Below are 26671 nucleotides of genomic sequence, written 5' to 3' on the forward strand. Positions count from 1 at the left end.
TCTGACCATTTATTTTGTTGCTGTTTAATCAGGCTCTTCCCCATACATCTTTTGATCTCCATCATGGCATGTTGTTCAGAACGTTGAAACTGTGCCATCTTCATGACACCTTTGCCCTCTTACAAAAAATATTTCAAAATAAAGATTGAAACAGGAACATTGCTGAGTTTTGCAACACCCAAGTGTATTCTAGGCCTACATTTATAGGAAGTGGGGGTGGGGAAGAGCAATGAGTCCGTGGGCCTGGGGAGCGGAGGTGTCCACACCGAGGGTAGTCATACTGGGTGAGCAAGCAAGAAGGGAACGGGTGTCCGAGTCCTGGGGGCTCCAGAATCATCAGGAATTATCGCCTTATAGATGGGGAGAGCCTTAAAAAATCTATAAACACACACTGTCTTCACGTGGGGGGTACTTACTTCCCCTGAAAATAGACTACGATAGAAAAAAATGAAAGAAAGCCCGAAAATCCACATTAACCAAACACACACACATGACAAACTCAAAGTCTCCAGATAAACACCCTCAAATAGGCACCTGGCATCTCCAGCTCGGGGGTTGGGGAGAAGATCTGGGGCTTTGTCCTCCAAAGGCAGGGGCCACTGTCCCCACCGGGGGCACAGCAACTTCTAAAGCCTCTGGGATCTGATTTGTCAGGTAGTCCTGACCCAGCTGGACCCGAAGGAGGCCTGTTTAATGAAGACCCCCGCCCCTCCCATGTCATTGAGACAATGACCTTCGGGAAGCTCTGTGCCCTGTGTATTTTTCTGAATACAGCAGCTTGGCATATCTAAAGAGCACACCACTGAAAGGACAAATGCCGGCTATTTAAAGGTGGGTGTTGCCTCTTGGGAACTGACTCCCAAGTTCCCTTGACCTGTCATGAGGCAGGGACCAGGTCCGGTTTGCTACTAACCACGGTGGCCTCAGAGCCCAGCCCCATGCCTGACACTTAGTCACTTAGTAGGCACACAACATGTTTGTTGAGTGAATGAAATCATCCAAGAAGAAAATCCCATTTGCTCAAGAATACAAATTTATAACCTTTTCATAGGTTCTTTTTAACCCTCAACGTGGACTTACAATTCACTTCTTCTTCTGACATCAGCAGGCCCTAACGGAACTTTCTTGAGTTGATGCTGAGTGTTTTCAGTGGGAGCCAGGGAACTAATTTGGTTATGTCCACACGAGAGGGTCTTCGGCAAATGCACTGGTGAACTTCAATGGGATATCGATCCATCCCTAAGGCTAGCAGCTGACCCAGAACTGGCTGTTCTGGCGGGAGGCCAGGCCGGGGTCCTTATGTGTTGGGTCTGATGTCTGGGGAAGAGGGAAATGTCTTTAGTTATATCCTGGGGGAAGGTCTGAGCCTGGCTGGTGGTGAACAAGTCCTTGTCTAGCTGCTTGGAGAGGTGGCATCAGGGATAGGAAGTTGAGGCACCGTGAGAGGAGGGAGGTCAGGGCCTGGCCCTAGGATTGAAGACCAGGCGAGAGAAGATAGGTGTGGCTGATCCCGGGGCATCTTTACACACTGAACTCTCAGGCATACGGATGCTGGTCTGGGGAGAAACCCCCAAGCATCTGCGAGAGCCTGTGTCCATGAGAAAGATGGGACATAAAGAGCATCTTGAAAATGGAGAAGGCGGCTCTGATAAAATTTGCTTCCAGGAAAGGTTCTGAACTATATTATTGGACCCTCAGGGAATGGGGAGGCTAGCCAATGGTGTCTACACTGTAGAGAGAAAGCCAAGGAGATCTGAGAGAGGCTGGGAAGGAAGGAATAATTGGGGCAGCCACCTGGACACCCCATGGGAGGTGAATTTGAAATGATGATGGCAGTTCAGGGTCCCAGGGTCCCTTTCCATGCGATCTACCTTGACCTTCAGAGCATGGCTACCGGGAGAACTGGTGAGCCCAGAACGTCCTTCCTTTCACTTTCCTTCAATTTTGGACAAGAGACTAAGGCTTCTTTGGGGATTGGTTTGGGTACATGGGTTTTGGTTTTGCTTTGTTTTGTTTTTTCATGTCAGGGCTATATAGACAGTGGCTATTTTCAGGAAGGACAGAGTTGAGGCTCACTGTGGGTGACTTAGTGGACGCTGGGGCCCTTCTGAACGAGAGCAAGGCACAGATATCCCAAATCCCTCCAATGTCTCCCAGTGGGAGGTTTCCCAGGCCAGGTCACGCAGGGGGAAGTTCTGGGAGGATGCAAGGAGTCCGGAAAACTCAGGGAAGGAGGGACGGTCAATGCCCCTGTAGTGTAGCTCTGACAGTTGGGTTTGCTCATTTTTGTAGAGCTAGTGCCTGACTGAAGCTTTGATTGTTGAGGCATCCACTTCAAAGATGGCATCTGCTTCAAAGATGGCTATCTCCAATAAATTCACTGCCAGCCACAGGGCTAGCTAAAGAGCCAGGCTGCACCGCACCCTCCTCCCAGGCTCTTTGGCTTTAGAAATCTTGGTTGGTTTCGACAACTGATCATTTGGGCTACTCATTTTGTCTCTTCCCAGGCTTTAAATTCCCGCTCTTATATTTTAAATTTGCCAATAGTGAGTGAGCCTGGGAAAGCCCCTAGGCTTCCACCCTTGACCCCAATAAAAGCAGATTCTCAGGCTCGTGCACGTTCTCTCTCTCTCTCTCTCTCTCTCTCTCTCTCTCTCTCTCTCTCTCAAACCTCACTGTGTGGCCCCAGGTGTGCTGTGTAATTTCCAGGTCCTGTAAGTAATAAAAAAAATTGTTTTCCAAAGTTTCCTGATGGTTATCACTGAAGGGTGTCTTGTGATTATAATAAAAACCACAAGGGTGGTCCAGCCACAACACTGGTTATTGATAGACTGAGACCACCCACAGCAGCACCTGTAGGTCAGGGCACCATGTGCCACCACTTGAAGGTGAAGGGCTTCCTGCGGACGTTGGTGCCGCAGTGGACTTCCCCCAGAAACTTGTGGTAGGCGGAAATGTCATCGATGAAGGTGCAGCAGAGGCCCAAGGGCTCCAGCAGAGAGCGCACGTGCGTCTCCAGGCAGCACACCTCCTCAACCTGGGGCCCGAACGGCTTGGGGATGCCCAGGTCCCTGTTGAGCACAATCATGTTCACCTGTGATGGGGAGGGGGCGGGGCAACAGCTTCTGTTTAGTGAGCACCTACTAAGCACCCGGCCCTGTTCTGAGCTCATGGGACCCTCCCAGCAACCCTATGAAATAGGTGTTGTGATCTATCCCCACTTTACAGATGAGGAAACTGAGGCACAGAGGAGACTAAGTCACTCATACAGGGCAGAGCTGAAGTGGGAAAGCAGGCAACCTACCTCTGAATGCATGTGTATGTTACATGCATGTACACGTGGCTATTTATATACACATCAGCATGTGCATGGACACACACGTGTATTAATGTGTACACGCGTGGATATATGCGTATGCGTATATATATGTATCTACGTGTGTATGTTCTAACCTCTTTCTAGCTCATAGAAGGCTCCACTCTATGATAACAAGAATCCCTCCTGCCTGTAAAGGCCTTTACTATTTACTTAACAGCCCTTTCCTCCCTGTTAAGGTAAAGGATTTCCCAGAACCCCAGCAAGGCAGCTAGGATAAGCATACCACCCTCAGAGGGAATGAAGCCCAGAGAGGGCAGGTGGGTGGGTAGGGCCACACAGCAGTTTAGCCAGGACTGGGACCTGGGCCTCCCGATCGGAGGGCCTCAGCCAAGGGGTCCTTCTGGATCTGGCTGCCCCCTGATTGGCCTGGATGAGCTTTGGGGTCCGGAGCGCCTCACCATATTTGGGAAGTAGGCTCTGGCCTGCCGGTCCTCGTCCATCTTGAACAGAGCAGGCAGATCGATGATGTCCTGCTCCGTCAGCCCCAGCTCCTTCTTGAGGATGTCACGGTTCCAGTCCAGACAGCGCTGGGAGAGGGGGAAGAAGGGAGGGCAGGCAAGTGAGGGGCAACTCCGCCATCTTTGTTAACCCCATTCCTGTCAGCAGCGTCAGACCCAGGGCCCTGGCACTCCAGGGAGACTTCCAGTGCTCGTCTAGCGCCCCTGCCACCTCTCCAGGGCCCCTTTCACCAGGACTCAGTACAGCAGTCATAAAGAGAATGAGAGAGAAGAGCACAGAAATAATACTAGGAGCCAGCCCTGGGCTAGGTGCTTGCTACACAGTATCTCATTGAATCATCAGGCCACGCCATGAGGGGAGAATAACAGTGACGGTGATTTTGATTAATACCCATAACATCTAACATGTATAAGTGCCCTAAGTGTACTTGACATGTATTACTTAATCCTCAACCCCACAGTAGACACTGTTAGTATCCCTTATTAGAGATGAGGGAACTGAGGACGCGGAGTCCTTAGTGAGTTGCCCAAGCTCCTACTGCCAAAAGTGGGGGGTCATGATTTGACCTCAGAGCTACCCGATGCCAAAAAATGACCAGGGAGCACATAGTTATTAATATAATGGAGTCAACTTTCAAAAGCCAGTGCAGCGTTTTGTGATCTTTGGGAAACCCTGTAGTCGCTTCTCCAGCATCCACCCCACCCTTCCCCCTGCAATGCAGCAGCATGTTGTTGGGTTGGATTAATCACACTCCCACCATCTGGTGAGAGCTGATTAGTGGACTCTTGTCCCTACCTCCTCACCCCAGTGATTGGTTCACAGATGGGCAATAAACCAGGTTTAAGGCAATCACTGCGTGGTAACTGGTTGAGATTAGCACAGAGTGAAATGGCAAGGCTTTCGTTTAATTGTCTGGGGCATATAAGACCTCTCCCCTTGGGGATGGTGTGTGGTGGGTAGACATGAGACCTTGAACTGTAGCAGCTGTGCTCCTACCCATGAGAATCCCTGCAGAGCCCAAGAAGTGCAGAGAAATTGAGCTGGAGCCCTGATCAACCTGTGCCTGAAATCCACACCATTGCTGGACTTTTCCCACATATGAGACAATCATGCCTTTCTGGTTTTGTTTTGTTTTGTTCTTTAACTTGGTACTTGAGGAGGAGAGACTCTTCCATGACGTGACTTTTGCTAGACCCGTGAGCTGGACAGGGGCCAGAACAGAGATTGGTTCACTGCAAAACCCCCTTCGAGGCTGTCTGATAGTAACTGATGTTCATTCTGACACAAATCAGCACCCCTCCCCTGCCTCCCGTTACGTGCTAGTTCCTGGACCAGGTTGTTGTCCTGACTTCATGAAGCATGTAATTTTCCAGACCTGGTAGAATTCCCCCCTTTACCCATATAATTTTTTGGCGCCTGCCAAGTGGCGCCGGGATCCACTTCATCTTGCAGTCTCTCAAGACGTGCACATGTAAGTTTCCCTTAATAAACTCTACTAATTACCAGATCAGAGTGACCCACCTCTTTCTCCGGTCTTTCCCTGCTCTACGCTTATGGAGGTAGACTTTCAGTCTTGGGACCTCCCCCCGGGTCTGTGTGTATTAACAGTACTTTAAAAATGCCCATGCAAATAAAGAGGGATTTAATTCAAGTAAAGACCACCCTGTTGACCCTACTTCTGGATACAACCTTTGAGATTTAGGGACTCAGAAGGTGGGATCCACTCACAGAGAGAAAATTTCAGGGATCTCTGAGCCCCTGAAACAAATAAAAATTCAGGGCATATACTTATTATATGCATTTTTCTGGAGAGCAGATCTGTCACTTTCATCGTATTTTAAAGGGGTGTGTCTCCCCAAACTCTAGCCTTACAGAGCCCTTGCCTCTTTAGCACTGCCTGATATGCTTTCCTTTCCAAGTCCTCTGTCTGCTTCTAGCCTCTGCCAACCTGCACATTGTGCCTATTTCGTCCCCAGCTTTAGCACAGGAGTAAAGCATGGAGGCTGAACTCAATGCTCATCGAATGAAACCCTTCCCTCTGTCATGTGTCCTGAACCCTTGGCCATTCCCCATGGAAGCCCCAAGGATGTGAGAAGTGACATTGGGCACATCCTCATCCCCCCAGGGACCCTCTGCCCCAGTCCCCCAGCAGCAGCTGGGCGCTGGCCCCACCTCACCTGGAAGTACTGGTTCTCCTGCACGAGGTTCTCATTGGACAGAATCTTGTTGATGGTAATTCGCTTGTTGCTCATCCCGCCCAAGCCTGTGGGGGTCAGAGGACAGGGAACAGTCTAGCCTTAGGTACCCAGCCAGGGTGCTCCCCTCTGCCAAGGCCCACCAGCTTCTGGGCTAACTGCTAGGATGAGGGAACTGGGGCTGGGAGTAGGCTGGGGCGTAGGGGGACAACCCCAGCAGAAACAAAGCCCTCTCTGCCTGGGGAGGGCAGCATACACTCTTTTCCTCAGGGTTGCCCATGTCACCTGGGAAGGTGTGGCAGCTGCTTTGCCCTCTCTCTGGCCAGAGATTGGGGTACACAATTAGCCACCTGAATCTCCTACCTGGAGCCTACTTCTAAGGATGAGCAGATGGTCAGGGTGAGCATAGCAGAAGCAGGATGCCCAGAGGTGTCACCTTCCTGTTTTCCAGGCCTGCCTCATGCTTGCCCCCTGCCCTGGTCTATGCTGACATCTGCCTCCTTCATATTCCACTATGGTGGCCCATGTGGCTTCTGTCCTGATTAGTAATACTCATCAAGCACCTACTACGTGGCAGGTGTTCTTCTAGATGTTTTACATGGATTCACTCAGTAATCTTCCCCATATTTCTATGAGGTAGCCTCTAGCATTAAAGATGAAGAAACTGAGGCACAGAGAAGTTACGTGAGTTGTCCAAGATCTTATAACTAGTGGAACAACCTGATCTGGGAAGAGTCTGCTGTACTTCCCAGTCTTAGAGCCTGTCGGTGGCAAACAGATTGGGGCTGTCAAACCCTATACCTGAGCTGTCTCCACACCACCACTGTCCCTAGTTGTACCAAGATAATGGTTATAGATCCTGTGGGTACCTTTGGAGGTATGTTTAATATAGAAAGAAGCCTCCAGAAAGTCAAGACTAATGCCTGCCAATCCAAGATAAAACTTCCCATCGGTGAGGAGTTCAAAAAGGACAGTGGTCTTAAACTCGTCTTGTCCGCCCTAGACACCAGTCACCAGTCGCAGCACTGCTTTTGGACATGAAGGGCAGTAATGTATATGTCAACCAGCCTTCCGCATGCAGACTTTTGGAAGTAGGTATTATAGATTGGAGAAACCTACCTGAAAGTGACAAAAAGTAATTTAAGCAAAACATCAGGAGCTGTCACGGCCTCTCTACCCTGGCTCACTGTCTCCGCCTGATCAGCTTTCCCTCTTTCCATGATTAATTTAAGAGCAAACCTCACTCCCATCTATGCCTGTCCCAGTTCTGTGGATGTCTCACTTGCACAGGTAACTTCTCGTTCTGGGACTGACAGTGATGGTGTCTGGCTGTCTACGACGTCTGTTGACTCCTACTTTCCTTCCTGTCTCTAAACTGCATGATGTGTATTTCTTTCTCTCCCTTTCTAAAACATGAGCTCCTTGAATGCAGATCGTACGTCAGTTTTGAACCATGTACCTCTCCTCTGGGTCTGGTGCCACGGAAAGTGCACACTAGGTCCTGAAGAAGCATGTGGCACTGTGGACGACAATAAGGAGCAGTGGGCAGCTCCAGGGTCCAGCCGCCATAGCAAGGGTCACAAGAAGCTGGGGCTGCTTCCCACATGCTGACAGCCCCGGAGCGGGCCAGACACCCAGGGACGTAGAGCTGGGTGCTCACAAAGTGTTCATCTGCCCCATCCTCCTGAGTGCCTCTGGGGGCTCAGGCCCCTGCTTTCTGCCAGGGCCCTGTGGGCACTCACCTTTGAACATGATGGCCTCCCCATGGCCTTCCTTCTGCTTCTCTCGGAAGAGCTTGTAGCAGGCTGAGGTGCTCGCCATGAGCAACCGGAATTCCTGCAAGAGACCGTCCAGAGGGACAGTGTCAGCAGAGGGGAAGTGGCCACGGAGCATGAGGGATCCCCTACCTCGGGGATCCAGAGCCCTGTCTGCATATCGTCTCAAGCCTCCCCCCGCGGAGACGCCAAGGCTGCCTGGCAGGGTTTCAGAGGAATATTTCTCACCCTTCCGGCTATAGAAATTCCTCCACCTCAGCAATGCCATCGCGTCAAAACTGAGTCAAAGGTGGCTTTGGACAAAGGGGAAGAGCTTCGCCACGTTGCGGACAGGCCAGGCCATTTGCACAAAATTTCCAGGGTAGGAGGTTGCAGCCATTCCTTTCACTTCAGAAAGTGAAAAGAACTTCTTTCCAGAGCCCAGAGGCCCATACCCGACGCTCTCTAGGACACGTTACGGCCAGTACAATAGCCACTAGCCCTGTGTGATTAGTAGACACTTGAATTGTGGCTAGTCTGAATTGACAGGTACTGGCAAGAGTAAAATACACACCAGATTTTAAAAATTTATGAAAAAGGATGAAAAAAAGTTAAAGTATGAAAAAAAAGAATGTAAAATCCTCATTAATAATTTTTGTATTGGTTACATGTTAAAATACTAACATTTTGGATATATTGGGTTCAAAATAGACCTGCTACAGCGCCAACATACACACCCGCTTCAGCCTACTTCCTTCTTCCTTTATGCGGTCCATTTCCTCTACATCCCACCCTCTGCTGACAAGAGCTGATAGTGAACGGGTTTTCCACGATCCTGTTCAGTCCAGCCTAGGAGCCAGCTCACCTTTGTGCCTGGTATGGGGATGAAGGTCATAAACTCATCCACGTGGCCCACGGTCAGCCAGTCCGAGTAGAGCTCCACAGGCGCCTGCACCTGCTGGGCCTGCAGGAAGTCCCGCACCACCTTGGTCATCCTCCGGCCGCCGGACCTGGAGCAGGGTTGAGGAGGAGGCAGCTTTTCAGAAGGTTGCCCACGGTGCCTATCTCACCAGAGGACCTGCGGCCTCTGGAACCCAGCCTGAACCCAGTGTGGCATTAGGAGAGAAATCACAGGACGGAGCCTGAGGCACAGGGCTGACAGACCCTGGGACAGGCAGGAAGGCGTTTGCGCCCAAGCGGAAAGAGGGAGATGTTAGCTGTAGCCATGGCCTGTGTGAATAGCATGAAGCCCAGCCTTCAGCCTCCAAGGGTGCCAGTGGGTTTGAGAAGCTTCTGTGCTTGGATTGCTGGAGGCGGCTAGGGCATAGGCCTGGTTCCAAAATCTGCCATAGCCCATGTGCCTATTTGCTACATTAACTTCTACTCAACGTCATCTTTAATCAATTCAAGTGACACCTCCTCCAGGAAGCCCTTCCTGATTTCTAGACCCTCTGACGTCTTCAATCTCCCCATTGTCCTCAGAATATAACCCAAGGTCTTTACAGTGGACAACAAATTCCTCTGTGATCTGGCTCCTACCTGGCCTTCCTACCTCATCTCCTTTCCTTCCTCCTGTTCTGTTTGCTCCAGCCACCTGCTAAACTTGTTACCACCTCAAGGCTTTGCCCTTGCTTGCTGTTATTTCTATTAGGAACGCTCTTTTCCTTCGATCTTCTGACTGCCTCCTTCTCATCATTCAAGCCTCCATTCCAAAGTCACTTCCTCAAAACCACAAAAGTTAAAGCACCCTTGCCCCACCACTCTATTTTATCTTCTTCATTGCACGTACTGTGTTTCCCTGAAAATAAGACCTAGCTGGACCATCAGCTCTAATGCGTCTTTTGGAGCAAAAATTAATATAAGACCCAGTCTTATATAAGACCTTGCATTATATTATATTATATTACATTATATTATATTATATTAAAGACCCGGTCTTATATTATAGCAAAATAAGACCGGGTCTTATATTAATTTTTGCTCCAAAAGACTCATTAGAGCTGATGGTCTGCCTATTTTTGGGGAAACATGGTATTAGCACCTGGAAGTATCTCATGTATTTTCTTGCTTCCATGTTTATTTTGTGGACTTCCGCCACCCTAATTGAAAACTCCCTGAGAGCTGGAACTTTGTTTTGCTCACTGCTCGATCCCCAGAGTCCAGAACAATGCCCGGCACAGAGAAGGCCCTCAATATATATTTGTCTCAAGAAGCCCTCCCTGAACTCCCCACAGGGGTTCGGGACCCTTCCTTGGGTTCCCCCAGCTTCCTATCATTCTTTCTATCAGTGGACACCCCCTTGTTTCCTGCCTGTGATCTCCATCATCTTGTTGAATGTGGGGGCTGGGCTTCATGTTTGGAACCCCATACCTGACGCAGGGCTCGGCCCTTGGCTGCTGCTTGGAAACACCTGCTGAACCGATGAGCAGGCCCCGTGGCTCAGCCCCCATCCTGGCTGCTCCTATGTGTGCAGGTTCCTAAAAGCGCTTTGTGAAGTGAGGACCCACCCACAGTACTCTCTCCCCAGCAACTGCCCTGACTAAGGAAGACTGTGCCTTTTCATTGACTGGTAGGTCATCTGGGGATGGAATTAGGGAGTTGTGGACAGGCCGTGAAGGCAGGGACTCACGCTTTGGGGCAGGACTATGCCTTCTCATGCCTGTTTTGTGTATGGGAACCACCCCCAAGGATTTGTTGGTGAGCTCCCACTCATCCTCCTTCAGTATTCCTTCCCTGGACTCCTTCGTCCCTTCCCTCCCTGGCTTATAATCTCATTATATACTCTCCCATTTTGGAAAGAGAGTTATTTATTTCGTTTTATATTCAGTCCTGATTTATACTAAGATGTAAAGGCTGATTTGGTTTTCTTTCCATGAGTGTCTGTATCTTACCTGAGAGTCATGGGAGGAGCTAATTCTCCCAGCCAATCGCTCTAGGTATGAGCAACCCAGGCCACTCCTAAAGAGACAGCAACCACCCCACCCCCTGCCCCCCGCCCCACCCTGGCTTCTCTTACAGAGGAAAGCTGCTCCCGATGAGGATCCGGCCCAGGGGGTATGTCTTGCCGTTCACAGTCACTGGGGGACTGACCTCCAGGTTCCCAAAGGAATCAAGGCTGGTGACAGGCTCAAAGAGGGGCTCCCGGGTCACGTAGCCGAAATCTGGGCCCTAGGCAGGGGGCATACACTCGTCATTAGTCCCCTGCCGCCAGCAGTTCTTAGCCCCAACCGAGCCACCTTCTGATGACCACTCTTTGACGGCTTTTGCTTTGGCACTGTGGACACTGAGGTTCTGGGGGGGTCGCCCGTGGTCTTCTTATTCCCACCAAAGAGCAGGGCCTGGCACAGGGAGGCTGAGTTTGTAAGCACGTTGGTCGGAGTGTGCATGAGTGTGTATGCATCTGAATCTCGACATGTGCCTCTAACTACTTCCCAAACAGAGACACACCGGTGATTTCAGGGTTAGTCCTCATTTTGTGCTATGGATATCCCCGCTCATCTCTGCATTTCTCTGACCCTCCATTTCCCCATTTGTCAAAGAGGTGTCGGATTAGGTGACCTGAGGCAGGATGGCAGATCGTATCGTTGTTCCCAGACACTTGCTACCCCCTTCCAGTAAGATTTTGCATCCTGAGCTACTGCTGTGTGACTTCTGGTATCGCTCTGTAGAAGGAATATACTTCCCTGCCCAGTAGCAGACTTGGTCATGTGACTTGCTTTGGCCAATGAAATGTGAGCACAAGTGACCCATGCCAGTTCAGAGCAGAAGCCATAAGACCCACTGTGTATGCCAACTCTCTTTCTCCTCTTCTCGTGCTAGGAGGGTGGCAGATCCCAGACTGGGGCAGCTCCTGCAGTCTGGGCTCTAGAATGAGGAAGGCATAAGGAAGCAGAGCTGCAGACAAACAAGTGTAAGCAAGAAATGGACCTCTGCTGTTGTTAGGCATTGAGATTTGGGGGTAGTTACTGTAGCCTTCCCTAGTGAAGGCTGACTGGTACGTGTAGGAAGGGCGGATATGGAACCTATGTGACATTCCAACCTATTCCTAACCAACCATATTTGTTCTCTGAGCCCAGATGTAGCCTCAGTCCTTAGCACAGAGCTCCAACAGACTGGAGTTGGCATAATCCCAGTGATCCCCAGTTCATATAATGCCAGTGACTCCCTGAATTTTAAGGTTCCTTTGATGATTTTTTGTTTTTGGTAAAAAATAAGTAGGGGCTTTGCTTGGGAACTTGCACTGGGATTGGGACTAAACTTGCTCGACAAAAATCCTTGTTAAAAAAGTCTGTGCCCAGCTGAGAGGCTCTAGGGACAGCTGTGCCAGGCGGGGTGGATGGCTGCAGATTAGTGCTTCCTCGCCTGGGAGCCTCAGATGGCAAGATAAGATTTGCAGGAGGCTGGGGCAGCTGGGGTGTGACAGCACCACACAGGCAGGCTGGCATGCAGCACAAAGCCGGACTTGGCACAGGCCTCTGGGAACAATGCAGCCCAGGGCCTTGGAAGCAGAGGGCAGGATCTGGGAGGCCGTGGTTCTCATGACTGTGGCTGCCGCTGCTAGTGGCCTGTTGGATTCTACTCCTCACATTGTTGGAGGAAGTGGACAGTCCTCACTGAGAACAGTGTCCAGGGCTACGGTAATCATCCCAACAGCTAACAGTGGTCATTGTATCAGGCGCAGCACAGATGCCTCATAGAATGCCTTTGATCTTCACAATGATCTTGTGAGATGGATACCGTTTCTATCCCCATTTTACAGATAAGCAAGTTGAGGCTTGAGGAGGTTGAGTTGCTTGCCCAAGGTCACATTGATGCTAAGTGGTGGAACTGGGACTCAAGACCAGGTCTGCCTGACATTCCAGAGCTTGGTGGCCACACCATGGGCTCCACCATCGCCCTGTGATGAGGGGACTAGGTTAGTGAATGTCCTTAAGAGGCAGGTGTGAACTTGGCAAGGTGTCGCCTCAGTAGCTGTCATGACTCAATCGCGGAGGGCATCAAAGAGGAATGGAAATGGCCTCCAGAATTCGGGGGGAGAGTTCAGATTGCTTTAAAAAGCACACACTCTGCAAACCACAGCTTTAATGAGCTTTGAAGCTGGAATCATGACTTTTTGACAATTGCTTAACTATAATTTTCCTCTTTGAAACTTATTTTGCTGCAAGTTGGAGGTGGCGGTGGCACGAGTCAGAGCCCCTGCCCTGCCTGTTACCGATAGTTCCTATGAGAACACTCTCCATGTTTTGGAAAAGCATCAGTTATCAGAGCAGGAAAGGACCTCAGACGTCACCATCCCAATGGACCCATTTTGCAGATGAGAAGATGAAGGCTCTGGGCAACAGACTAATTTGTTAAGGGTGCCCAAGGCCTCCTGATTACTCTGTCCTGTAAGTCCCCAGGCTTGCACCACCCACCCCCACCTCAAGGTGGCCCTCAGCATCTCACCAGGAGCTGCTTCACTGGGAAGTCCTTCAGGTTTCCATCTCGGGGGGAGTCTAGCACCACGGGGAAGCCTTTGTGGGGGGCCTCAATGTAGCCAAACTCAATTTCATCCTGCGGGGACACCAAGAAGAGTCATCAGATGAGCCCAGAGGGCTGCCGATGAATACCGGCCAGCCACCCCAATTCTCCCAGCATTAAGTGGTGGCTGTGAGTCTCACTTATCCTTCCACAGCAGTCTCTGTACATCCCAAGCATGTCTGTACGCATATTGATGCCATTTTTAAAAACCTGATTGGTAACCTCCTGTATACATTTTCCTGCAAGTACTACCTTAATTTGAAGTGCATTCTGTATTTATAGATTGGCTTCTTCGTAGCGGTTGTATAGTACTCCATAGTAAGGCTGTCCCATCATATGTTGACCCAGCCCCCTGTGGATGGACATTTGGGTTGTTTTACAGTCTTTTGCTGCTCTAAGAAGCAACGCTGCTGTGAATTGCCTTATACATTTATGTCTCTGGGTGCATGTGCACGTATGAGCTGACAGCAGAATTCCCACACATGGAACTGCTGGTTCCCAGGGTATTGATGGTAAGTGAACTCTTTTTGCCTGAGCCCTGGGCCACATCCTTCCCAGTCTGGGGTTTCTCACCTGGATCCAGCGGTCGCCTCGGTTTATGTACTGGAAGCAGACCTTCAGTTCGCAGTTGGTTTTCTCGACCAGGTTCTTCACCTCTTTCAGGAACAGGTAATTGTCTTTCATGCTGAGAAGTTTAGGGAAAAGGAGGAGGCCAGGCGGAAGGGTGAGGGGGGTCGAGGGCCAGCCTACATAGCAACAGCAGCTGGCACCTCTGGGCTGCACTGGGCAGATGAGGCCACATCTGGGTTCCAAGTCACCTTTGTAAAGACCGCTGGCGTCAAGGGCCGAGCAAACTCACCCACTCATGTGGTGTTTGCCAAGGTCATGAACAAATAAAACAAGGAGGGGATCTCTCACCCCCACTGCCCCAAAGCCCTACATCTCTGATTCCCCCATTTCCAGAGAGGAGCTCTGCCTGGCATAGAGGCAGGGGATGGCTCAGGACCCCAGGAGTCCTTTCGGTGTGGCCAGTATCTATCTGCTGGCATTCCTTTCCCTTGCTTCTCATCTGGCTGCAGCCGTCTAGCACATAATAGGTGCTCAATAAAAAAACCGCTGAATGAATGAGATGAATTTCCAATGCATAGGAGGTTCCCCAGTCCATGGTATGGGTCAAGAATAAGAAAAGAAATGGTAACGATGATTTTTAGAGCACACAGACGCTGCCAAAACCATGGATGAATACTTTGCCTGCTTCATCTCATTGAATCCTCCCAGTGACTTTGTGAGGTCAGCATTTCAGAGAAATGGAGGCACAGAGAGGCCAAGTGAGCTGCTCAAGGTCACGCATCTAGTAAGTGACAGAGGCAGGATCTGATCTCAGGTCTGTCTGCCCTGGGAGCGTTAGCTGCTCTGCCACACTGCCCCTATGTGCCATGGCCACTGCTTACCAGCACACATACACCGACACGGGAGGCAGGGTGTTGGGGGTCATGATCCACGGAGCAATCCGGAATATCACGGTGTCCGTGAAGATGGGTGTCAGGGGAATCTCCTGGGTGTGGGAGAGAAGGGAAGGGATCAAAAAGTCTTATCAGAGTGCTTTTCACTGACAAAGTAGGTGAAACTGATAACAACAGTACATTTATTGAGCACTTACTCTGTGCTAGATCCTGTGGTGTTTTTATATGCACCAATTCATTTCTGCTTTACCCCAGGGGATAGATACATTATAATCCCTGTTTTACAGATAGGGAAACTGAGTCACAGAGCCCTGAGTCACAGAACTCTTACGTAACCATGGTTAGTCGGTGGTAGAGCCTGGATTGAAACCCAGGCAGCCTGGCTGCTGAGCCCACACTCTTAACCACTGTCTGATCTTGCCCCATCAAAGTTCTCTTCCTGAAATCGACCCACATGATGGCTGAGCCAGCCCCGGGCTTTCTTCTGTTTTTGCTCTGGGCAACTTGCCCTTTTCTTTTTTTAACGTCGTTTAGGGATATTTTGCTATGTCCAGATTGTTCTTTAAGGAAAAGTCCCAAGAAGCGTGCCTGGAACATAAGGGAAAATGAAGTATGATTCCAGGGTTCCTTTACACTACTGGCTTTGAAAAGCTACAGGAAACTGGCCCCTGCCTTTAGCAGGGAGGATGGTGGGTGGGACTGTGGGCAGTGCTGGCCTTTCTTGCCCAGGTCTGCCCTTTGAGTCGCTGCTGGTGCCCCTGGAGGAGCCAGTTGGAGAGACCTGCTGGCCAGAGTGCTGCAGGTACTACCGGGAACAGGAGCCCCCCGCCCCGCCCCAGTGCTGTTAGCTGTACATTTTCTGCCTTTCCCTTTTCCCAGGGACTTAAGGGGCTTTGGAATGAGTCCTTACAAGTTTGGATGCTCACAACCATCCCGGGAAGCAGGAGCTTTTGTGGTTTCTGTTTTACAGATGGGGAAACTAAGGCACAGGGAGTCAATTCACATGCTCAGTGTCTCACGGGCTCGAACCTGGCAGTCTGATTCCAGAGCCTGTCCTCATAAATCGAAGGTAGACCCATCCTCACCTGAATGTGGGTGGTGGGGGCTTCTAGGGCTCCAAGCCCGGATACCCTGCTGGTGCTTTGAGGGAAGTGGAGCATTGTGGGGGCTCCTGGGAGGGGCCTTCTGGAAGGAACCCCACCTGGCCCCCAGGGGCAGCCCCTCATGGTGGAGGCCTGGAGCCCTCACCTCAACCATGTACTCCAGCAGGCTGACGTGGATGGAAACCAGGCCTGAGAAGCCCTCGTCGGGGAAACGTAGGCCTTCCACGAAGAACAGCAGCTCTGCAGAGCCACCTGTGTACTTGACCACATGGTACAGCTTCTGCCGGCCCAGGATATGGATGTAACGTTGGCCGAAGAATGGGTCTGGAGGGAGAAGGACCAATGTCACGCCCCCATTCCCACCAGGAAGAGGTCAGTGGGGTGGGGTCACTGATGGTGGACAAGATGGCAGAGCAACTTGTCCTCCAGATGAAGAGAGAAAAGCACAAGCAGAAAATGCCACCAGAAGGGCCGTGGCCTGGTCATCGTCCCTGCACTGCTGTGTGTTAGCCACGTGGCGGTGAACCGGACAACCTCTCTGGCTTCTGGCTTCCTCGTCTATAAAATGAGCTGACTCTTCCAGGAATAGCACACACGCAACGATAGCAGAAGATGGCTGAGCAGCTGGTGGTGTCAAGGAAAGATATGATGGTTCCTATTTTATAAATGAGGAAACCAATTCTCAGAAAGGAGAAACGGCTTGTTTGAGGTCACATAGACAGTAAGTGGCTGTGCTAGGACTCAAGTTCACATCTAACTCTGAACCCCAAGCTCCCTTCCCCTTTATATAAATTAAACACCAATGTGTCCATTTGTACCCCAAATTCCCCTCCATATAATGGAAGCCATATTGGCATAAAGACCCACGCGTGGGTCTCTGGTTGTACATTTTTGTGGCTGGGAGGAAAGGCAGGTTTCTCCAGCACTCTGGTCCCTCTGCCATCTCCCAGCTCTTCCTAGTGCTGCTCACACTGCTTGGAACAGTTGTCTCCCTCCTTTTTTCAAGCCTTGATTTGTGTCGCTTCTGGGAATCGTGACTAGATCCCACAGAGACCAAGCCAGGGACTCTGTTTGGAGCTTCTGCAACCCCCGTCCTTTCCTTCCCCATCACAGCCTTTCTAACTGGGTATGCTCTCAGTGTTTAGTTGTTGGCCCCGAGGCTGCCACCTGTGGGGGCAGAGACACGCCCAGCTGGACCCAGTGCCAGCCCAGCAAGTGGTGGTGTTTGGTAAATATGTCCTGAATGAACCAATGGCTCCCACACCACTCCCTGTAGGAGAATTTTCAGGCCAATTCAGAGCAATGTGTTGAATTACTACTCTGTGACCTGCATGGGCAAGGACTTTGGGGGAGACAGAGATGGCGAAGATGCACCATCTCTATCTGTCTACGAGCGGTATTCAGCCGATGATAAGAGAGCGCGGAGCTGGGAAGCATCCTAACAGAACTACACGCGAGAGGTCCTGTAGGGTTACGGGGGTGGGGAGCACGGGGAAGGAGGCAGGCTGGGAAGCGTTTGAGCAGAGGGCAGCCTGTGAGGTGTCCTTTGGGGCGGCAGAGGTGGGGTGCAGTGGGGAGAGGAGATACTTGCATTGGCAAAGGCAGGAAGGTAGGACCCTATGCAGTTCCAGAAGGAGTTTCTTTATGCCCTGCAGAGCTGGAAGGGCAGAATCAGGCTCAGCTTAGTACTACTGCCAACAACAGTAATGGTGAATAACCAGTCGTGCAAGGGTTAGAACATGGAACCGAAATAGTTCTGGCACGAATGGGGTACTGGATTAAAACGTGCAAAATGAATGGAGCAACCACCAAAGCCCAGGCTCAGGATAGTCCCTCATGCAGGACCGTGTGCTCAACTAGACCTTATAGTCATATAACTTACTGAGGGCTGGTTACCTGAGTGGTTATGGCTTCCAGAGTCCTGGGCTCAAATACCACTCTCGCTTTACAAGCTGTAAAACCTCAGAGAATTCACTTAACCTCCCTGAGCCTCGGTTTACTCATCTGTTAAATGGGAGGGGGGAGTAATAATACCTACGCCACAGGGTCATTGCAAGACAAAATGACATAACATCAGTAACTTTGGTAAACTTGGCAACCACGGGTAACCAAGCTGGGGACCAGTAACACGACGGGGACCTGTTGGTATTACTACCATGAGAGCCTGTGAATGAGTCAGCACACCCCTTACTGCAAAACTCATGACCTTTTCATCGAATGGCTTATGAACAAAAGGCAAAGAAATAATACCTCGGGTTACCTTCCCTTGAGTGGTCCCAAGAAACGAGGCATGTATACTCAGGCACTAGATGTTCCAAAGCACACTACACAGCCTGACACGGAAGGTGAAGTTCTTCTCATTCAGAAATGGCAGCATGTGCCCTGTGTCCCAATCACTAAGTACACCCAGAAGGATCTGCATGGGTAATTTAAAAGCTCTCTCCAGGCACTCAGACCCTCCCACACCCACATACCCCAGGCTGCACTTGAGCTGACGCTCAGGGAAAGAGACTGCAGGCCTAGACGCTAACTTGTCTTTGCAGAAAGCTCCACAGCTTTCCCAGGGCTCCGGGCAGCCGGGGGCTCCACCAGGGCCTGGAGAGGCCAAGGGGTCTGGCCAGGGGAGCTGAGCTAGGTGGAAGGACATGACCTTGCCCATCTGCATGCAGTTTTCTTCCCGTGGCCTGCAATGGACATGTGTCTCTCTTTCTGGTGGCTTGGGCCAGCTCCAGGCAGATTGATTCCTTGGTGGGAACAATCTAGCCACTGTCCCGAGGAGCCTCCTTCCCCTGTCCCCGGTCCCCAGCTGGGCGCAGGGCCGCCTGGGCATGGCTGGCTCTCCCTGCAGGAACCAACAATACCCCTCCATTGAGCAGCCCACGTGCCTGGGGCTGGGCCTGCTGGCCACCCTGACCTCTCCTTAGCCCTGGGCACTGGCCCCGGGCAGTCATGTGGTTTGGTTTGGCATAAACCTTCTGGTCACTTTGGAGCCATTCCACCTCCCAAGGAGACGCCTTGATATGATGGTGTAACCATTTGTCCTGTTTTGCCTGAGCCTGAGGGGATTTCTGGATGAGAAATTTTCAGTGCAAAAAACCCAGGAAAGTCCTGGGCCCCCTGGGACAGGCTGGTCTCTGTATCCTTGTAGGAAGAGGTGAGGCACCAACTTTGGGGTCCTGGGGCAGAAGCTGAAACTGGAGCAGAGATACCTGGGTCTTCCTAACAGCACTGGAAACTTCTGTCCATTCAATAATTGTAATTAATAATCATAAAAATAAGCCCACCATCTATAGAGAGCATTCCACAGGCTGGCAACTGTGCTGAGTGTCTGACACACGTCCCTCTTTAATCCCCTTCACCAGTGGGACAGTCAGGTCTCTCACATCACGTCCCAGATGAACCCAAGGCATGGGTTTGTGCGGACACGTGCCCAGATCCAGGATTTGAACCTCCTGGGCTCCAGATCTACCTCTAGGGGTCCCTCGGCCTCTCGTCCAGCCCCCTGCCCTTGGGGGACACAGGTGGCACATGACATTCTTGTAACATAGTACATTCTCCTCTACGGGTGTACTTGGATTTTGACAAAACCCCAAAATAATTGCATAGAAGAAAACTGTGCCACAGATTGATTCTTCTTCATCCTGTTCTTTAGTGTGATGCAGAGTATTCAATCAGGATTCTACATTTTCTGGGAAACTGACTATTCTGGGGTCATTGCTGCATCAGTAATGTGCCCTGACCCTGCCTCCCCCCGACCCCACCCGCAGGACAGCAGCCCAGAGAAGACAGACTGAGGACCACGCCTGCAGTAGTGGTTCCTCTTTTTCTTGTTTGCTCAGGACCCATCTCCGATGGCAAATAAAGGAGAGGGATGTGACTACGGGCCAGACCTCAATCCACTCCCAACAATAAAAAGAACCCTCTGGGGCCGGCCCGGTGGCTCAGGCAGTTAGAGCTCCTAACTCCGAAGGCTGCCTGTTCGATTCCCACATGGGCCAGTGGGCTCTCAAGCACAAGGTTGCCAGTTCAATTCCTCGAGTCCCGCAAGGGATGGTGGGCTCCGCCCCCTGCAACTATAATTGAACACGGCACCTTGAGCTGAGCTGCCTCCCGGATGGTTCAGTTGGTTGGAGCGCGGGCCCTCAACCACAAGGTTGCCAGTTCAACTCCCGCAAGGGATGGTGGGCTGTGCCCCCTGCAACTAGCAACAGTAACTGGACCTGGAGCTGAGCTGTGCCCTCCACAACTAAGACTGAAAGGACAACAACTTGACTTGGAAGAAAGTTCTGGAAGTACACACTGTTCCCCACTAAAGTCCTGTATCCCTTCCCCAATTAAAAAAAAAAAAAAAAAAAGAACCCTCTGGAGCCCTTGCGGCCACGGGCAGAGTAGGAACTCCTACTGTGGAGTCATGGCAGGACAGGCCTTTAGAAAGTTTCTCCCCGCCTTTGATGCAGTATTAGTTGAAAGGAATGCTGCAGAAACGGTAACCAAGGGAGGCATTATGTTTCCAGAAAAATCTCAAGGAAAAGTGCTGTAAGTAACAGCTGTTGGACCAGGCTCTAAAGGAAAGGATAGAGAGATTCAACGAGTTAGCGTGAAAGTTGGAGATAAAGTTCTTCCAGAATATGGAGGCACCAAAGCAGTTCTAGACGGCAAGGATTGTTTCTCATTTAGAGATGGTGGCATTCTTGGGAAGTACGTAGGTGGAAATAAATCAGCACTGACATGGCACCACGTGAAGCTGCCCGTTCCACTGATGTTGGGAAATCTTATCATGCAAATAATCTCCATGTCTCTTTTGTAATAAACTAATGCTATCCAAAGCCATGACATCCAGTATCTCTTAAAATTTAGTTCCACTGTACGGATATGAACCTTTCTCCCCCCTCCCCCTAAAAAGAATCCTCTGGACTATATCCAGGTGTCACTATTAGCAACAGGTCACATGGCACAATTCAGTGCCATGGTCAAGAAGCCCAGGTGGAGTTCTTGCCTGTACCCCTCCCACCCCCGCTGGCAGCCCCACACTCCGTGGTAACCTTGGCCTAGAAAAGCGTAAACACCAATCTCCAGCCCCCTGGGGCAGCAGAGCCAGCCTGACTCTGGGGACATTCCAATCTGTGTGAGGTCACTGCCTGAGCCCAGGGTGGATCAGAAGGAGGACCAGCTGGCTTCAGGTGGCAGCTGTCCAGTGCTGTCCTGGCTAAATGACTCCCTGAGGTGAGCGTCCAGGGCCCTGTTAGAGGTGGGCCCCAGAGCTAGGGCGGACACCCTGGGCACACAGGGGAAGCCCCACCCTGTACCCATGGCAAATTGCAAAGTTAACTGTTTTGCTTAGAGAGCATTTTAACACTTACATTAGGTCTTGACAGTCCCTTGCTTGCAACCTTTTCATGGCTTTCCATACCCTCAGAATAAAAGCTAAGCCTTCTCTGAATGCCCCGCCCCCCACCCAGTTTGCTGACCTTGACTCCAACACATCCCCTTGCTCTGATCTTTTTTCTGCTCCTCCAAGCTGGTTCCCGCTTCCATGCTTTGTACATGCTGTTCTCTCTGCTTAGAATACTCTTCCCTCAGCTTGTGAATGGCTGGTTCCTTCTCATTGTTGGTTTGGGTCTCAGCTCAAAAGTCACCTGCTCAGAGAAGCCTTTCCACACCACCCAGGCTAGCAGTGCCTCACCTCTGCCCCTGCCTTTCTATTCCGTGGTCTGTGTCATTTCCTCCAAGCATGCTACTTACTATGTCTCCCTCACCAGACTATTACCTCCCAGGGCAGGGTGTGATTGCAGAGTTCCCTGCAGGGACCCCAGTGCTGAGAAGAGCACCTGACACTGAGGGGACTCGACTCATGCTTATAGAAAGAACGAGGCTGAGCACCCCCCTGCGAGGACTAGCTCAGGGGTGGAAGCACATTCCCCTCATAGTGGGGGCCCGGATGCCCCCGTCACCATCAAGAAGAGCAAGGGGTCAGCTCCTTCATGGTCCCTATAGTGTCATCAGGGGCTCTTGAAAAAAAAGTCAGAAAGTCTGAGATGGACAGAAAACACCTGGGGAGTCCTTGCTTCAGGTAGCATGAAGGGGACATGACTCTGGAGAAGACGGACCTCAAAAGCCCTTCCTGCCCTGGTTCATGGGGAACAAGGGCATCTGGGTTCTCCGGACACCCGGGTCACTACCGACTGCTTTGAGAGAGGTGAGATCTGTCCTGTGGGGCCTCCTGACTTCGCAGGAGTGGTTCTGTTATATTACTAAGAGGCTAGTCCTGGCCCTGTCCAGCACCTGCAGCTGGGGGCCACCACCCCTAAGGGGAGGGGTGTGGGGAACCTTAGAGGGCAGAGCTGGGCCCCAGTGGGGTAGCTCAGGAGCGCTGCATGGATCGGAACCGCCTGGGAGCTAAGCCGGTCACTCACTCTCCACGTAGAACACGCCCACTTTGTCCGAGTCCGACATGGAGATGTACAGGACGATCTCATATCCGGCGGGGAGGCGGTCCGGGCCTTTGGTCCGTAGGATCATCTGGGACATGTCCTTGAGGTCTGAGGGTGGGACACACAAGCAGTTACAATTAGGGGACGTCGGCTTACAAATGACGGTTACTTTTCTATAATCAGGACAAAGAAACCCCCACATACGTGGATTATGGAAACTATAGAAAAGCATTAAGACCTGTCATCTCTAACGGCTGTCATCTCTAACAACTTTTGGGGACTTTCCTTCCAGTTGTTTTTCTATACATAGGTAACTTCTTAAAAAGCATGGTTCCAATTAAACTATATGAATAGTCTTGTCTTCTGATTTTTTTCAGCAAGAGTGGATATTCGAGTCCACCATCCCCAGGAGACCCAAGGTCACTTCGGCCTCACCTTCGGCCTAGGACTTAGCTCCTCCCTGCCCCCAACCCCGAGTGTGGGTCCTGCTGGCACCTTCCTTGCTGTAGACCTTCTCATCTCTGCAGTCCTCCTTGGACAACCAGGGTATGTCTCGGTCACAGTTCACCAGCAGGATGGCCCCCTGGCCCTCAGGGCCCCAGGTCCAGGACGTCTGCATTGGCAGGGAGAGAGGTCAGTGTTCAGTGCCCTCTTTTCGACCTTTTGGCAGATATCCCCAGCCCCCATGCAGACCTCACAGGACACTGGGGAGCCATCCCCAGAATGAGAATAAAGAGCAGCCATCACCCATTGGGGCAGCTGTGACCTGGAAAATGTGAATCCCACATCTGATGCCCAGAGAGGGTTGGTGTAAGCACCAAGGGCAAGTTCGGGAGGGGAATGCATGGGGGCAGACAGACACAGAGACTGGATGGCTGACGGGGCGTTCATGAGCCTCAGGTCTGGTGTGCCTGTGCCTGGGGCAGAGTGGAGGCAGGCAGACAGAGGGGAGCCAGAGAAATGGGCAGACAGACATTCCAGGACAGGCTCTGAAGTCCCCAGAGGGGCTTATGCGAACACCTGGATGGAGAGACACCCAGCTGTTTCCAGACATTCTCTGAGTGCCCCAAATGGGACCTGCAAGGTCATCCATTTTCTACGCTGTGACCAGAGCAGTTTGGGACGAACTCCAACCAGCTCATGTTGCTTTCCTGCCGTTAGCCCTGTCAGGGGCTCCCTGGTGACTTAGGATAAAGCCCCCGTCCCTCACGGTGGCCCGCAAGCCCCAGTGAGACCTGCCCAACCCTCCATCTGTTCCCTTCCCCTTCTGCCTCACTCACTCGGCTCCTCCCACACTGGCTGCCTTTCTGCTCCCCAAAGACTCCAAGCTCTCAGACCTTCACAGTGCTGGGCTCTCTGCCTGGACACTGTTCTGTCTCCCAGCCAACGCCTCCCCTCCTTCCGGTCCCAGCAAAACTGCCCCTTCTTTCCCGAAGCCTTTCTGAGTCTCCAGACCAGAGCAGCTCGCTTTGGGTTTATACTTGGCATTGTACACATTTGTTTTGGGGGCAGACTTAGGACAATTGTGATGAAACAGCCACCCCTGTCATTCCTTATTTAATGTGGAACTGTGTTTCTTGCGTTCTTTCTGTGTCCCCAGGGCCTGACCCAGTCCTGGAATATAAAAGATGTTCAACAAATATTTATGGGGTGACGAAGAAAACATGAAACATCACCGGCCCACGTGGAGAAAGTCTGGGTAAGTTCAGGCCCACAAGGGCTGTGAAGTCATCAAGGCTGCAAAACTCCCCGGGGAGGCTGGATGCCTCAGAGCCTTCTGTTGTCACGTGACTTGGCCACTGACACAGAGAACGGTCTGTGGGGCTGACTCAGCTGCCTCGGGGATGCAGGACCAGGACAGAGTCCCACTGAGGAACCTGGGAGGAGGGGCTCCCCAACAAGTCTGAAGCGCCCCCAGCAGCAGGCTACTAGGCCCCAGGCTTCCCACTGGGCTGTATTTATTTAACTTTGTAAAGTATCCATCTATATATGTACTGTAAACCAGTTTTTAGACTGTTATAGAAAATAGTTAGAAGCAACACCCTGGATGTACACAGAGCAAAACCAGTGGAGTTTAAACACTGGGTTGATGGAAAAGTACAGAGCAGAACGAGACCGAGAACACAATAGTTGCTGCTGCACAAGTTAAAAATACATGCACATCAACCAGACACATTAAACCCATTAAAATGGTCCCTTGTGGGGGAGCAGAATGGGAGTAGGGACTGTGGGATAAAAGAGAATAAGTGAATGAAATGAATGAATGAATGAGTGATGAATGAATGAATAAATAAACAAAGCAGGAGGGGTTGTGCATGCACCATTAAGGATCACATGCCTTGATTAGCGTGGCCTTCTGCTCCGCAGGGTCTCTCTCAGTCAGATTTAAAATTAAAAAAAAGAAAATAGGCAAAATAAGACCAAATACTTTGGGGGCAATTTCCAACAACTCTATGAACTGGGGGTCCCCATCCTGTGAGTGGGGAAACTGAGACTTGGGAACCTGCTCCAGAGTTGTTCCCATAAGGACCTTGGCTCCTCTGTGGGTCTGTCACTGTGTGCTGTGTGTCTGGGAGCCTGTCTCGGCCACAGTCTCCTTGCTGGGAAGACCTTGCCTGTAGGACCCAGCCTGGGGCTCTGCTCCAGAAGCCCCCCAGTTCTGGGCCATCTGCCCTGGCAGCTAGGTACCTTTCTGGGGTTGTTCTTCTCCACGATGCCATCCCGGTCTGCATCCACATCCAGGGAGATCTCTGGGAACAGACACACAGGTGAGTGTTGCTGAGTCTGCCAGAGGATGGGGTAGGGACCAGAGGAAGACCTGTGGAGTTAGCATGCAGCTCACCTGTTTGCTTGGTCCTCAGAGGGGACGGTCATCTTATCCAACCCCTTACTTCAATACCCCACTGCCCGAGGGAGAACATGGGCAGACGCTGCAGACTTCGCAGCTTGCGGCTTCAAGAAGTGCTGTCAGGTAGGTCTGGGTTTCCCACCACCTCCTGGTTCCTCAGTTGTTATAGTTCTGGGGTGGGTGGGATGAGCCTCACTGAACAAATCTGGGAGCCTCGGTTCAGAGAGGCCAAATTACTGCCCAGGCTCACAGCCCAGGCTAATGCCCAGGGAGCATTAGCGGAACTGGGGCACACACTGCAGTGGATCTGATTTGAAGCTCATACTTAGAAAACTGTCATAGGATGCCTGAACTGCTTTTCCCAGCCTGCCCTGGGCCTGTATGCATACATGTGTCTGCGCATGTGTATCTCTCCCAGAATTCTTTTTTTTTTTTTTTTTCCTCCCAGAATTCTTGGTGGTCTAGATCCCACCTCCAAGGACTGAGGGCTTTACTTTGGGTGGAAAACTGGTCTCCAACACCTATCGATCTAAGGTGCCCAAAAGGCCAGGCTGCCAGATAGAGGATTCCAGGGCTGGGTCCCTGTTTATCCTTTCTCTTGGGAAAGGGAACTTCAGTATCCTAGCCGAACTAGCCCTGCCATGGAGACGGGCTTTGTGAAAACTGTGTGGGGCAGTGAAATGAGCCCAAGATTCAGCCTCAGACAGTGCTGGATTTGAACCCTGGTTCTCTGCCTATAAGCTGTGTGACTTTGGACAGCTTAGACAGTCTCTCTGAACCCAGTTTCTTTACCTGCAAATGGGGCCCTTTCCAGTTAGAGGAGTTGCACTGATTTTAATAGTAGGCACAGAGGACATTGTGAGCTGGATACTTCTGTGTTGAAGAGACCAACCTGTGCATTGTAGGACGTTTAGCAGTATCCCTGGTCTCTACCCCCTGGATGTTAGTAACATCTTCCAGTTGTGACAACAGATAGTGTTAAATGTCCCTGGGAGGCAAAATGACCCCCTGTGTTAGAGCCTAACAGGGGTGGGGGGGTGTGCAGACGAGTTGTTGGGAAGGTTTTGGGAGCATCACACAGAATGAGATGAGCTAGGTCCCCGCCAGGAACTCCCAGCGGGCTCGGCTTCCTGCCGGACATGACTTGGATAGAGATGGGAGTTGGGTGAGAATAAATAAGTTGCTGGTCAGTCTCCTTGGCAGGCATGCCCTCGCCCTGGGTTGGGTGGCGAGGAGGGTCCTGGCTCAGAATGGGCACTGATGTCATTCCTCCCCAGGCAGCTCACCCTGAGTCTGGGGATGACATTCAAGTCCTTCCTCTTCCCACAGTCCGCGTCCCTCCCAACCCTGAATGTGGCTTTTCTGGGTCTGGAAGGAGGCAGGAAAGAGGAGGCTTTGAGGGCGCCTGGTGCTTGGGAGAAGCAGCCCTCCTGCCAGTTAGATGCCATGAGCCATAATTACATGCACTCCCCGCAGTCCCATTCACTCAGCGAGTCCTGTTGGGCATCTGCTGTGTCCC

At 51.3% G+C, this 26671-nt stretch overlaps 1 protein-coding gene and 1 pseudogene across 1 annotated transcript in view; one reads left to right on the forward strand and one right to left on the reverse strand.

Moving 5' to 3' along the window:
- Window positions 1-880: 880 nt before the first annotated feature.
- The window catches only part of PADI2 (peptidyl arginine deiminase 2), a 43920-nt gene continuing 18129 nt past the window's right edge, over window positions 881-26671 (reverse strand). The window contains exons 4-16 of the mRNA XM_033114451.1: window positions 24993-25054; window positions 22800-22917; window positions 22287-22412; window positions 16019-16197; window positions 14759-14862; window positions 13881-13992; window positions 13233-13340; window positions 10804-10955; window positions 8653-8797; window positions 7776-7869; window positions 6016-6101; window positions 3778-3906; window positions 881-3094 (exon numbers count right to left, since the gene is read on the reverse strand). Of these exons, the coding sequence (XP_032970342.1) occupies window positions 2861-3094; window positions 3778-3906; window positions 6016-6101; window positions 7776-7869; window positions 8653-8797; window positions 10804-10955; window positions 13233-13340; window positions 13881-13992; window positions 14759-14862; window positions 16019-16197; window positions 22287-22412; window positions 22800-22917; window positions 24993-25054 (1649 nt within the window). The 3' untranslated portion in view covers window positions 881-2860. The remainder of the gene's footprint in view (window positions 3095-3777; window positions 3907-6015; window positions 6102-7775; window positions 7870-8652; window positions 8798-10803; window positions 10956-13232; window positions 13341-13880; window positions 13993-14758; window positions 14863-16018; window positions 16198-22286; window positions 22413-22799; window positions 22918-24992; window positions 25055-26671) is intronic.
- LOC117026695 (10 kDa heat shock protein, mitochondrial-like) lies at window positions 20285-20680 on the forward strand (annotated as a pseudogene).

The sequence above is a fragment of the Rhinolophus ferrumequinum genome, chromosome 9, assembly GCF_004115265.2.
Source record: "Rhinolophus ferrumequinum isolate MPI-CBG mRhiFer1 chromosome 9, mRhiFer1_v1.p, whole genome shotgun sequence".
In the NCBI taxonomy this organism is placed as follows: domain Eukaryota; kingdom Metazoa; phylum Chordata; class Mammalia; order Chiroptera; family Rhinolophidae; genus Rhinolophus; species Rhinolophus ferrumequinum.